The sequence below is a fragment of the Typopeltis vanoorti genome, chromosome 8 (assembly GCF_054136105.1).
Source record: "Typopeltis vanoorti isolate ZY-2024b chromosome 8, IOZ_Tvanoo_1.0, whole genome shotgun sequence".
Taxonomy (NCBI): domain Eukaryota; kingdom Metazoa; phylum Arthropoda; class Arachnida; order Uropygi; family Thelyphonidae; genus Typopeltis; species Typopeltis vanoorti.
The window spans coordinates 117406553-117421274 of record NC_143556.1 but is presented as its reverse complement, the minus strand read 5'-3'; the positions used below and the strand labels follow the sequence as shown (position 1 = coordinate 117421274).

At 37.4% G+C, this 14722-nt stretch overlaps 1 protein-coding gene across 1 annotated transcript in view; it reads right to left on the bottom strand.

Moving 5' to 3' along the window:
* The window catches only part of LOC150104304 (leucine-rich repeat-containing protein 57-like), a 132776-nt gene extending 128734 nt beyond the window's left edge, over positions 1–4042 (bottom strand). The window contains exon 1 of the mRNA XM_090396909.1: positions 3689–4042. Coding sequence (XP_090253035.1) covers positions 3689–3769 — 81 coding nt within the window. The 5' untranslated portion in view covers positions 3770–4042. The remainder of the gene's footprint in view (positions 1–3688) is intronic.
* Between the last annotated feature and the right edge of the window lie 10680 nt (positions 4043–14722).

Below are 14722 nucleotides of genomic sequence, written 5' to 3'. Positions count from 1 at the left end.
TACTGAGCTGAAGTCATTTAAGCTTTCATCATTTCTAAGTTGGATAATGCTCAAACAGTTTATTATGCAAAACAACGTTTGAACAAGAGTTGCTGCATTATTGTGTTGTTTTACACACTAACAAGAAACAGGTTTCAAAGAGTGATAACAGAGCTTTTTTTTTTGGTAACTCAACAGGTTCAGTAAATGGCTGAATGTTAAATAGAGTTTTCAGCTAACAACTTTTGTTACGCAAGTGACAGCTTTTTTGATTTTGCATTTTTGAAACAGTGTTATCACATTCATTAATTTAAAAATAAATAAACTAATAAAAGGAAAATGTATACTCTTTGGAGTTAGTGTATTATAAACAGTGCACTAGTTCCTTCAGTGTCTTTGGAAATAGTGCTAAAGTAATTTCTGCCAAATGCTATATAACGTCAAACCCATCCTTTGAAAACAGAGTTGTTGGAAGTTAATAATCATGCTTTAACAGTATTGCACAAAACCAAAACAATAATGTTGAAAGTTTATTTTTCACTGGGTTAGACTGTAATAAATTTAGTTTAATCCTTTATCCCAGTGAGAGCAAACAAAGTTTGCACCTGAAAATATCTTCAGGACTGTATATAGTGTTGCACTATCTTACCTGGGTAAGTAGTTAAAGCTGTTGTTAATTCCCTGGAACATTCCCTCAAGATACATGGCTTTGACATCAAGTTTACTCAATTCCTCATATACCTCTGCTCACTTACTATCAATGGTTCCTTCCCCATTCCCACTGCTCTCAAGTTCTGCATTATGTTACAATCATAAGGATGGAATACTTTAATGAACTGCTCATTTAACACCTCTACTATATCCTCCTCAGTGTTTATCATTCCCCCATTAACAGTGATCAATATCATCCTCCCATAATCATTCTTCCTTCTACTGGCCACATATCGAAAAAACTCTCTAGGATTTCTTTTGGTATCATTTGCTTACTTCTTCTCATACTGGACGTTTGCTACTTTTACTATGTGAGTCACCTTAATTGCTTGCTCTTTGTACTCCTCATGTAACTGATTATCTCTGCTCATCTCGTGCCACCTCCACAATGATATTTTCTTCCAGATTGCATGCTTTATCTCTTCATCATCCATTTTACACCTATCTTATTTAATCTCCTGACCTTTGGAATACACTTCATCATAGTCTCTGCCAGATAATTCCTGAGTAGAGACAAAGCGGCATCCTTCCCATGCAATTCCTCATTCCATGATATTGCTGCAAGCTGCCTCCTGAGTTTGCCATAATCACCTGCCTTATGGTTCCACATATAACTCTTTCTCAAAAAGTGCTGATCACTTCATGGTCACTTTCACCAACTGGAGGATGATGTGACACTTCTTTTACAACAATATCTTCTGATTAGATAATTAAATCCAACACACTTGATCCACAAGCAACAAGGAGTGTTGGAAACAATTCAACTGATTGTAACAGATAAAAGACCTCAAAAGTCCGAATTTGCCACTTTCTAATGTTGTATAAAGAAGTTAAAAACCGTTTAATTTTCTTGACCAAAAAGTTCTGGAAAGACTTTTAATGGGATTATATTGATCAAGTGCATATAATAAACAACTATGTTATACCAACTAGTTTCACCAACTAAGGCTGTTGGCATCTTCAGGGTACATAACTGATGTAAGGCACTAAAAAGTAAAAAACTGTTACAAACTATAATCAACTGATTCCAATTATATTAAACAAAGAACAGAGCACGTACAATACATGCATAGAGCGTGGATGATATCACTTGTTATTTAGGAACGTTCTATAGTTGGCACTATAATTCAGTTATGACGAGTTGAAGGATCTGATAAGGGTCTTCCAGATCACAGGAAAGATTAGTCCTTGGTTCCTGTTAAGGTTTTGTATACAGCGGGCAACTGTTGTGGCCTCCTTAAAAATCCTCCTCATTTTTGTGCTGGTTTTACAGCACTAAAATGACTGTTTCCCAAACTTCAGGCAAATTAATGCAGTCATATTCTTTGCTGCAGTTGTATTACTTAGCTCTAAAAGTAGTTTCTCCAAATTTAATGATTTATATACACATTAGTTTTTTTTTTCTATCTAAGCCAGTGTGAACGAGTGTCTAAAGCATCATCTGCCAGTCCTGACTTGTCATAATGATGGTAGAAATTTTTTCTGTTCTCTGACACAGATGATAACAGTTTTTCCTGTCTAGCCAAGCAAACCAAGTTAGAGGGCACTTCACCTGCTATAGGATGCAATCTTGAGAAGTCAGGATTTTTTTCTATTTTATTTTATTTTTTTATTTTTTTATTTTGGTGTGCAGATCGCAGTTGTTAGGTTGATGTTTAGTGTGAAAGTTATATTTACTTAGTACTGTAGCTATGTTTTCAGATGTACATTAATATATAGAACAGAATAGTATTACTTTACTCTTGCGTGTTGGGAGGAGGAGATAATATTTTATCAATTTTATAGGGGTTGTAGCCATTGGGACTACAACGAAGATGATCACACAGGAATAACAGGGAAGGAAAGTAACATGTTAAGCAGAATCTATTATAAGTTGAAAAGATTAATTCATACAATGTTGAAGGTTGAATAAATTTAGGTATTTTTCGCAATGACAATTTGAAACATTTTCCACAGTCAGCATTTGCAGAACAAAATATATTTGACAAAAAATTATATTCTTGCCAAGCACAAGCAAACAAAGTTTGCATGTGAAATAACTTCACGACTAGCCTACTTGTACATAGAGACTATTGACTTCACATGAACAAGTCTGATGACTACCCACACCAGTTTTGACTTTTATTGACTTACTCCACCTTTACAACTCGTTGTAAAGGTGGAGTAAGCTCTGATCACTTTCCTTAGAATTTTCCCCTAATGCAAAGCACATTTCCTTGTGGACTGTGGTATGATGCTATGCTTGGAAAAAAGAATTAAAAACCTAGCTTATAATTATCTCCGCAAGGAAATGTGCTTTGCATTTGGGGAAAATTCTAAGGAAAGTGATCAGAGCTTACCCCGCCTTTACAACGAGTTGCCTAGTGTTGCACTACGTGCAGCCGCAAACTCGACTTACTTGTCTGTTTGCTTACATGGGAAAAAGGATTAAAAACCTAGCTTATAAAATTGCTTGGTATCTTTAACATATATATAAACATACAGAGAGAGAGAGAGAGGGTCTCTCTCTCTATTTTAAGACCCAATTTAAGACGAGATTGATAAACATTAACAATATTAGAATGCATCCCTGGAGATTGTGTAAGAGTGTGGTTAACAAGGGTGTTAGGACTAGATTTTTTACTTGGCGGGTTGTGAATGGGTGGAATGCTTTGCCAGAGGTGGTTGTGAATGCTTCAACTGTGAATGAATTTAAGAAGAGGTATGACAGGTATTGTGTAAATAATGGTTAGTGTATCAATGTCCGGTCTCCCGCGATGAGTCTTTTGACTCCATGGAGACACCGTTAAAATAATAATAATCTTACTATTATCTTCCTCGAAGTGCATCGACTTCAGGATATGTTTATATAATAATAATAACGACTAGTCTTGAAGATGTACTTCATGGAAAACTTTGTTTGCGTGTACTTCAGTAAAGGATCAAACAAGAACGCAATTTACTTCGTAACCAAGTGAAAAAATATTTCTAGTTATTCAATAAATAAGAATAAACATACTTCGCTTAATCCACTTTTACTTAATTGACAGACACCAGTCTTCTGGGCATTTTGAATATGGGGATTAACTGAATTTCCCATAGTGAATCACAACATAATAATATCCGGTTATGGAATAATACAATACTTCGTTGCTGAACCTTTAAATATCATGGCATTAATATCACTTTAGGCTAGTGTTATTTCACTCTAACAAATAATCACAATTTCGTATTCCACATTCGACTAAAGTAAATACTAAGTATATCAAAAGACCTCTAGTGACTACATTTTCTGCTACGAAAGATGAAATTTTGCACGCTGAATGCTACAGTTATTAGCGTATGAGAGTATCCAGGATACCAGTACAGGAATTGGAACCGAGATGGGGTATTAGGCACAAGTTACTCACCGAAGTGTTTCATGTCTGTAGATCTGTGTATTGGCGGTTGTCTGTTTTTGAAGGATGAAATATCCGAGTTGAAGAGGGGGGAAAATCCCTACTCCGGCTAATGACAACGGCTAACTCACTTTTACTCGAAAACACCTGATTAAAGTTCCTCACATCATAAATGGAAATCTATGATGTTCCGACTAAGAGCTTCGTCTATACAAAGTAGGGCAACTCGTAGCAAAGGACGAGTTGTCCTAGTTTGTACTACGTGCTTTAGCTTACGCTAGTAGTCGCCAATAATTTTATAGTTACTATAATCGGCATGAAACTATTTGATTCCGATCTTTGAGTTTCTTATTCGGTTTTAAAACAATGTGGGATTTAATATCCCCTAATTTAAATAATGATTGCATCGCCGAATGAAGCCTATTGGCTCTTTATTTTAAATAATTTATGGGTGAACCTTTTTGACAACTCGTCTAGCAAAGTATATAAATTCTTTTCGCTATACCCTTAGTATTATCTCTCAACTCGAAGACTGAAAATCTACGCCGCCTACAACTCCCCTGCTAAGACCCTGCTATTTTCCGACTTGGATGCTGTACTAGGCACAAATGAATCCATCATCGTCGCTGGGGACTTAAATTCCAAACATCCCTCCTGAAACAGCAGAACCACAAATAAAAATGGCCGTATCCTCTTCAGCTACATAGGATTAAACAACACTGTCGTAACAGTACCCACTGAACCAACCCACCACAGCCCAACTGCCGGAGCCAACATTCTAGACATCACCATCCTACACAACATCAAATACCAGCACAGCATTCGAGCACTGAACGAATTATCATCAGACCACAACCCAATCCTACTTCACTTAGGGAACAAAGACCAGTCACCCCCCCCCTCCAGACCTCCAATGTATGGGAGAAACTTAGGAAAGTGATACCAGAACACATTGGTCTGGTTCCCCATATAAAAGCCAAGGAAGAAATAGACATGGCAATAAAGAACCTCACCAATCAAATCAATAAAGCCATTACAGCAGGAACAGTATCCACGATTACCCACAACAAAATCGTCTCCCGGAAGAAATCTTGGACTTAATAAGGGGAAAAAACAGACAAAGAAAAACATATCACAACACTCTTGCTCCCCAGGACAAAACAGCCCTCAACAGATTAAACAAATCTGTCCGAGAAGCTCTTCAGAACCACAGGAACCAACAGTGAGACAACAAGCTCACCTCCATCTCCACAGCAGATCATTCCATATGGAAATTCCTAAACAACCTCAGGAACAAGCGCAAATCCCTTCCCCCTCTGCAAGCAGAACAGCACCTTGCATACACAGATGCTGACAAAGCTTAAGCCATAGCAAGACACCTAGAGAAACAATGCAGTCCTGCATATGAGAACCTAAACATCAGCCATGTATACAAGATCCATCGTAAAGTTAAGTTCACAGTAAATCGTCCCGATGTCAATCCAAGCCCTATAATGCCTACATCACCTAACAAAATAACCGGCATCATCAATCATCTCAAGATCAAAAAAGCCCCAGGTCCTGATGGCATCACTAACCATGTCATCAAGGCACTACTTCGCAAAGCCATAGCACATCTGGCAAACATCATAAACTCCATCCTCAAATGGCAGCACTTCCCCCAGTCATGGAAAATAGCTGACATCATCCCAATTCAAAAACCAGGTAAAGACCCACACCAACCTGAAAATTACCATCCCATCAGTCGGCTGTCCAATTTACAGAAAATAGCTGAGAAACTCATCAGACTCCAAAATCATGTCAACAGACTAAATATCATTCCACAAGAACAATTTGGCTTTTGTCAAAATCACAGCACCACCCAACAGATCCATAGACAGGTAAAATGCATCACCACAGGATTTAATTGGAATCAACACACTGGAGCCGTCTTCCTAGACATCTCAAAGGCCTTCGATAAGATCTGGCACAAAGGACTTTTCTACAAACTTATCATCGCTAACCTTCCACTAAACATGATACACCTGATCAAATCATACCTCTCCAACAGGAGGATGCAAGTCAAAATCAATGAAACGGTATCAACCCAACAGAAAATCCTTGCTGGAGTTCTTCAAGGATCACTGCTAGCCCCGATCCTGTTCAACATCTATATGGCAGACATCCCTCAAAATCCTCTCACATCCACCATCGCCCTTTATGCTGATGACACGGCTATTCTAGCCAGATCTCGTCAACCATATCTCGTTACCAAAAAACTACAAGATACCATCCTGAATCTAGAAAAATGGTTTAAAGACTGGCGACTACAATTAAACCCGCAGTAAGCAAAACGATACTCTTCACAAGAAGACGAGCATCCCCCAAAGGAGACATCACCCTGTTCAATTCCAAAATTCCCTGGAAAACTGAAGCAAAATACCTCGGAATAATTCTAGATAAGCGATTATGCTTCGACAGCCACATCAAGAGCACATGCACCAAAGCTTCAAAAGTTATCGCCCACCTAAACCCCTTGATCAACAGACACAGCAAACTAAGCTCAAGAAACAAAATTCTACTGTACAAGACAGTGATCTGTCCCACAGTTATATACGCCTCCCCAGCCTGGAGCCATACCTCCAAGCCAAAAATTCTCAAGCTACAAAGATTACAGAACAAGTGCCTGCGAATGATACTGGATGCCCCGTGGTTCATCAGGAACGCCCAGATCCACTGGGACATAAATATCCCCTACATCTCTCCACTACTACGCTCCCTAGCAGAAAAATTCTTTATGAAAACATCTACACATCCAAACCAACTAATTCAGCAAGCCGGAAACTATGACAGTAATGACCACTGGAAACATAAAAGACCGAAAGCCATCCTAACACTCAACGACGAGTAACCACTTCTGCCCTTTCAGGGCGAGCTAAAATAGCTCACAAGTCTCTCCCATCACTGCTCCCGAAACAGACAACAGGGAATATGAAAAGCGTCAAGCTTCACCCTCTGCACCATATATGTCCTGCGTCCTGCGTCCTTAGTATTATTTTGGTCTAGCTACTCACTGATGAGATCTCACTGAAGATCGAAACCGGTCTGGGTAGTGACCTCCCGCCATAACGTATAACATCATACATCTCCTTGGAGATGGGTTTACATTATGGAAAATATTAAGAATAGTGATCAGAACTTTCTCCACCTTTGCTACGAGTTGCCCTAGTTTGTACTAAGTCCTTTAGCTTACGCTAGTAGTCGCCGATACTTTTATAGTTACTGTAATCGGCATGAAACTCTTTGATTCCGATCTTTGAGTTTCTGATTCGATTTTAAAACAATGTGGGGTTTAATATCCCCTTAATTTAAATATCTATACATGTATTTTTTCTGAAACAGATTAAATTTATATACACACATACATCGAAAGGGAGTTAAGACAAAGGACCATTACCAGCTTATTGCAAATTTATGCACAAAACATCCAATGGTATTCCTTTCCAATCATGCACCACTCTATAAGAGAAAAATCTAGCTCTCTCTCACACTTTTCTTGACGACATTCATTTTCAGCTTCCAATGATACCCTCTTGTAATTTCTGCCCACTCCATAAAATGAAAAATTCCATCAGCTGAAATACTGATGACCCTTTCAAAAGTTTTTAAGTCTCAACCCTTCTTTCTCCTGTTTGCCTACAAATTCTACAAATTCTCAATCTGTCTTCACAAACAGTTTTCCACAATCCCTATATCATTTTTTTAATACTTTCCTTTGCACTTTCACAATGTATCAGAATCACAATGGAAACCAGCAGACCAGACCTGTACACAATAGTTCGAGTGTGGTCTTATCAAGGCCTTGTAAAGAGACAAAATGACTTCTTTATCGTTTCAGTATTACAATTATCCTCTGAGTTGTACTTCAACTTCCTATCTACTAAACCTCCAAGATCCCTAGCCAGATCAGTTTCTTCTACTAGCATACTCCACCATAGCCAATCAGACTCATATCCATCTGAATTAAAGAAGGGTCAGACCCATTACAGGTATCTCACTGATACGAGAAACTGAAATGGCATATCATGCAAGAGAGAGAGAGAGAGAGAGAGAGAGAGACTGGCTATATACAGGGTGTCCCAAAATTCACGCGAGAGTTAAATTTAGCGCCATTTATGCGGTAAAGTGTTGCCAATGAGAGAGAGAAAAAGACAGCGTGACAGCTGACAGTTCAGGGTTATTAAAAATGACCACACACAGCGAAGAGAGTTCGTTGAATGGATTATGGAACAACAACAAGTGGATGCTTATTTCTCGAACAAATCATCTTCAGCGATGAGGCTCATTTTCATCTTGATGGCTTCGTTAATCGACAAAATTGTCGCATTTGCGGTTCAGAAAATCCACGAGTGATTGTTGAGAAACAAATGCTTCCACAACGTGTCACTGTTTGGTGCGGAGTTTGGGCTGGAGGCTTCTTCGGTCCATTGCAAGATATGGATGTGGACGACATGTGGTTTCAACAAGACGGTGCCAAATGCCATACAGCCCGAGAAACAATTCAATTGCTGCATGAGTCATTTCCTGGTCGTGTAATTTCCCGTTTTGGTGATCAGAATTGGCCGCCCAGATCATGTGACTTAACGCCGTTGGACTTTTTTATTTGGGGTTTTTTGAAGTCTAAAGTTTATGCCAACAAGCCCACGACCACCCACGCCTTGAAGGAGGAAATTGAGCGCTGTATCAACGAAATTCAGCCACATTTATGCAAAACGGTCATGGAAAATTTCGACAAAAGAGTGCGTATGTGCCAGTAAAGCCGTGGAGGCCATTTATCCGATATGCTATTCCATGCATAACCCTATACTGTATACTTTATGAATCAATAAGAAATTACAATTTTTAATTAAAAACCTGTGTTTTCTATTAAAAACCCTGTATATCCCCAACTTCCATAAATTCGGAATTACACAAATTATCCTGACATGGCTAGAAAAGGGTGAGAAATAAAAATTTTAATTAACAGGCTAATTTATTCGCAAACCGTCTAACGCAGTTCATCATGAAGGTTATTTTCTTGATCATAAATTAGTAAATAATAATATTTTTTGGTTTACCGATCAAGTGTTGATCAATTTTATTAACTGAACCAACTAGTTTCGCCACATTTATCTGTTGGCATCTTCAGGGCTTACATAGAGGTTTAAACAATCTCACAATTATGCGTAACTGCAAACTGACAAGAATAACTGTAAAAAACTGACTGTAAAAAAAACTTTAAAAAAACGGAAGAAATGAACTTTAATACAAACTACAGAAAGTTCCTCAGCAACAGCTAGCTGATCTTGTACACGCGATACGTGTTTCACTCACGTTCGATACTATTTTATTTGTAATTATTCTAGTCAGTTTTTTACAGTTATTCTTGTCAGTTTGCAGTTACGCATAATTGTGAGATTGTTTAAACCTCTATGTAAGCCCTGAAGATGCCAACAGATAAGTGGCGAAGCTAGTTGGTTCAGTTAATAAAATTGATCAACACTCGATCGGTAAACCAAAAAATATTATTATTTACATCTAACGCAGTCTTCTGAAATTCAAATAGTTTACATGGCACATGCCTACACTTTCCGAAGTCTTGCTTTCACATATGTGTTATATCTTTAGCGTTTTGTTCTAATCGCTAACTAGAAGAACTTTTTCTAACTCTTTCTTCGACCGGTTCCCAAGTTAGTCGATTTTGGACACGGGCAAGTAGATTTTTTTCTTACAGAAAGTCGGGTTTTCGTCCAGTAAACTTTAAAAAAATCGTCCGTTGAAACCACACAGTTTTCCACACTAATAATATATTGTGTTAAAGTTAGGAACCACTTGGAATTATTAATCCATTACAAGATGATGCCACTTGTCTGTCTCTCTTCATCGGATGCCATTTATAATTAGCAATAATTTGAGCTAGGTATCTCTGGTTGGCTACCGTGGAAACTGAATTGCTCCAAAAGTTAGTTAGGGCAAAAGCGGCCTCGTCTACTCAATATATAGAGAATAAAAGGTGTTAGTGGATCATTTTTCATCGTTCTTAAAAGTCCAAAGAGAAAGATAACGTATTAGCCTGTTATTGAGAGATTTAAAAAGGGAATAAAGAAGATACTGTCTAATCATGAAATTATAACATCTGTTGTAATTTCATATCGAGGGTCGAAGGCCAATTAAAACATTTTTTTTTAATTTTCTACTTTCTCGTGATACTATATATATATATATATATATATATATATAGTATCATATATATATATATATAATATAGTATCATATATATATATATATATATATATATATATATATATATATATATATATATATATATATATATATATATATATATATATATATATATATATATATATATATATATATATATATATATAAATTGTACTATATAACTTTTCATTAAAAGTGCATACTGAAATCTAATATGTAATTATTAATCCAATTAATAATTACAAGGTTGGTCGATTAGTAGGGCCTCTGCTACTAATGGCTCAGTTAAGTAGTTGGAAGGGGCCCAATCGTTCGATGCTGTTGGCACACTCTCCCTCGATGAGTCTTTGGACTCCCTGGAGGTGTCAAATAATAATAATAATTATTATTATTAAACTGCAAAATCAGAAGCCATTTTTGGCTTATGATTTTGCAATTACAACCAAGATTCACTATAATGATGAAACAGGTTATTTGTTTGCATCAAACTTGCAGTAGTGATTTCTTCTATCATAACATTTGTACCTAACTAGAGATGTTTCAACCTAATTTTATGGAGTTTTAATTTTAATTTGAATTATCTAAGATGCTCATTTAGAGATTCATAAATGGAAGACTTCAGATATGTCTGACATAATTTATTCATGGATTCATAAATGGCTGATTTCAGTTAATTAATTTATTTATTACTATTATTCGTGACACCTTTAAGGAGTCCGAAGACTAATCGCGGGAGGGCACAAATTATACAACTCTCCGTCTTACAACTACGCCGAACCTCTACTACCAATCATTTACATCAAGGCCATCTACTGCCCACCACCACCACTAGTATTTTTTGTCAGTAAATTATCTGTGCTCTGAGGGGCTGATTTGTCTGTATGAGAGATGAAAAACCAGAGACTCGTTTTCTCCCAGAAACCCGAGTTTCCGGGAGAAAAAACTCTGCTGCCTCCGTATTAGATTAGCTAACTCACCTTCGACTGAAAAAGTCCATATAAAGATTCCTCCCATCACGACGAGAATCGAAATGAGGCCTTTTCTAATCGAAGGCACAACACACCGTCGTTCCTCTAATCGCGCTATCGAGGCGATTAAATTTATGCATTGATAAATGACCGCAGTCTGTTTGCACTATATTTCTGTCAACACGCTCTAAGGTATATCGCTAGCTTTATGATGACTGACTTGTATTTCAAAGCTACATAGGACAAACTTCTGTCCTCAAACTCAAAAAAAATAAATAAATAAAAATAAGCTAACGCTTTTTTTTGGGGGGGGGGGTTCCAGTATAGGGAGTAGGCAAGGCCGTTTCATCCCTATGTAACTTTTGTAGACTGAATGGGTAGTTCAATCTCCACTGGTTGTCAATCAGAGATAGCTCGCCCAAGGCTATCACTAATTAATCGGTACACAGTGAAGAATGGGGCTAGCAAGTGCCGCCATCTCGTGGTCCCTAAAACTAACAGAATATCTTTAATGTCTGAAAATAGTATGGGTTCGACGGCCGATTTTCTTGAATTTACGGGACGGAAAACTCCAGTTTCCTGGAGAAAAAAGCTACTTGTCCATGTCAAAGATCGACTAACTCGGAAGCCGGTTGAGAAAAGGCTTAGAAAATGTTCTTCTAGTCTAGGTATCCCACACGTTCCATAAAATACGGGATTGCCCCGTTTTTGGCCTAATGCTTCCCGTTGTCCCGAGAAAACTCTTCAGGACAGCTTTTTGTCCTGTATTTTAGAGTTCAAGACTGAATAACAAAATCGATGAGTTACGATTTCTATTCTATTACAAACATCGTTCTCCGTCATTTTCTATTCATCGCTCTCCGTCATTACAGGGAACTATAGATGCATTGTTATTTTCTCGAGGCGAGTGATGGCAGCACTGCAACAATGATAAGTTCGTTAGAACAGTGCGCATGTGCATTAACATTTTGGCGTGTGCCGTGATATTGACTCAGCTTTAAATAGCACGGAACCGTCTTCTTGGCCCACACCATTTTAGAAGCTTGCTCCGAGAGAAACAGGTTGGCGCTTGCAGAGTATTAATTACTGTACGGCTGCTGTTAAAATGAATTGTTTTTCAATTCGCCTGTGGCGCTGTTGAACGTTAAAAATGCCGAAAAGGAAGTGTGATTATACAGACGCTTTAAAAACTCAATTCCCGTTTTTAAAAAAATATACTATATTGGGTGAGACAGATAAAGTTTAGTGTATGGTTTGTGGTGGCTTGTTTAGCGTCGAGCATAGCGGAAAGTCCGACATTACCCAGCACATTGCTACGAAAAGACATAAATCTACATCTCGAGCTAGTACAAGTGCAAAAGTCAGTGATCCAAGAAAGAGATGAGGGAAGTGGAAAAGAATCTTGCTGAAGAAGACGCAACTTTCGCGTTTCACACGTGTTTTCACAACCAGAGTTTTCGATCAATGGATTGTACATTTAAAATAATACGTAAGTTTTATGATAGAAAATTTACGTGTGGCAAACAAAAACATAAGCGTTAATTGTAAATGTTTTGGTTCTATTTGCAATCATGCAATTCAAACTGGAAATGGTGAAAGCAAATTATATATCTATCCTGATTGACGCTTCAAACCATGGTGCTTCCAAATTAGTGCCATCGACTGTTTCGATATTTCGTAACTAATACTAACTTCGGTGGATGTTCCAGAAAGGGAAGAAACAACGTGTACCATAAATTTAGAACTAGGTTTGGCCCCCAGATTGATTGGAGTTGGTTGCTCAGCTCATATTTTAAACAATGCTGTGCAAACTGCTGCTGATACATTGCCTGTAGACATTGAGGCTGTTATAGCTAAAATATTTCAACACTTTTATATATACTCTGTGAGAGTCCAGGCCCTAAAAGAATTTTGTCAATTTGTGGACGATGAGTATAAAACAGTTCTAGGACATTCGAAGACAAGGTGGCTGTCAAATGTGTTGCATCCGGCTATCAAAAGGTTTAGTGAAATGTATGAAGGACTTAAAGCCTATTATCTTTCAATGGATAAATGTCTGACAATGTTGAAAGACTTTTTCCAGAACCCAGTTTCGAAGCTGTTTTCAACTTTTCTGCAGTTGCAATGTGAAATGTTCCATACTGCTATCATTAGCATAGAAGGCGAAACGATATCTTTCGTTGAAGCACAGTCAATTATACAGTCACTGTTGGAAGTTTATTTTGCGCTTGATTAAACTATAATAAATTTAGTTTAATCCTTTATCCAACTGTAAGCAAACAAAGTTTGCACCTGAAAACTTTGTTTGCTTACAGTTGGATAAGCAAACAAACAAAGTTTGCATCTGAAAATTATCATCAGGACTGAGATAAGGTGGTTCATCCCTTGGCATCTCGTAGCAAAAGTGGACCAAGCTCTCATTACTCCTTGTCGCAGTATATCGCATAATGCAAAGCACATCTCCTTGCGGACTATGCATTATACTGCTATGCATTAAGGGAAGGGCCACTACCCAGACTGGTTTCGACCTTTATTGAGGTCTCGTCAGTAGGAGGCAGACCCAGTGTGGTGATACTAAGGCAGAAGCAATGGAGAGGTCATATTTACCTATAAGAGTTGCCAACCGGTGTACCAACTTATTATTAAATTATTCTGGATTTAGAGAAAGATGTTGGAAGTTATTTTGCACTTGGTTAGACTATAATAAATTTAGTTTAATTCTTTATCCAAGTGTACCTTACTTCAGTCCTGAAGATATTTTTCAGGCGCAAACTTTGTTTTCTTTTACTTGAATAAAGGATTAAACTAAATTTATTATACAGTCACTGGTTGGAAAAATTGAAATGAGGTGAGATGAAAATTTGACTACCACCGAAAAGAAGCTACTTCTTGCGTTGCAAGAGGAAGGATTGATTAGTGAAAAGGCATTCCAATCTCATTAAATTGATTTCTACAACACATGCGTGTCATATATAAAAGAATGGTCACAGTATATTTTGAACTTAGACAGTATGTCTTGGGTGAAACTGAGAACAGCATTAAGTTTGGAAAATGTTCTTCAAACAGTCCAAACTATTGATCCGCTGCCATATCAAACATTGTTGTCTCATAAAATTGATTTTCACAACACATGTGTGTCATATATAAAAGAATGGTCACAGTATATGCTGAACTTAGACAATATATCTTGGGTGAAACTTAGAACAGCATTATGTTTGGAAATTGTTCTTCAAACAGTCCAAATTATTAATCAGACCTGTGCCATATCAAATATTGTTGAATCTCATTTGTTCGATGAAGTAATAATAGTGAAAACAGCTGTAAATACCAAAGAAGATAGTGAAGTGAAGAACATGTTGAAATCCAAACATTTAGATGAAGTCTCAGTGGATCTCAAAAAAATGTTGAAGGAGAACTATCAAATTTAAAGAAAGTAGTGGAGTTCGT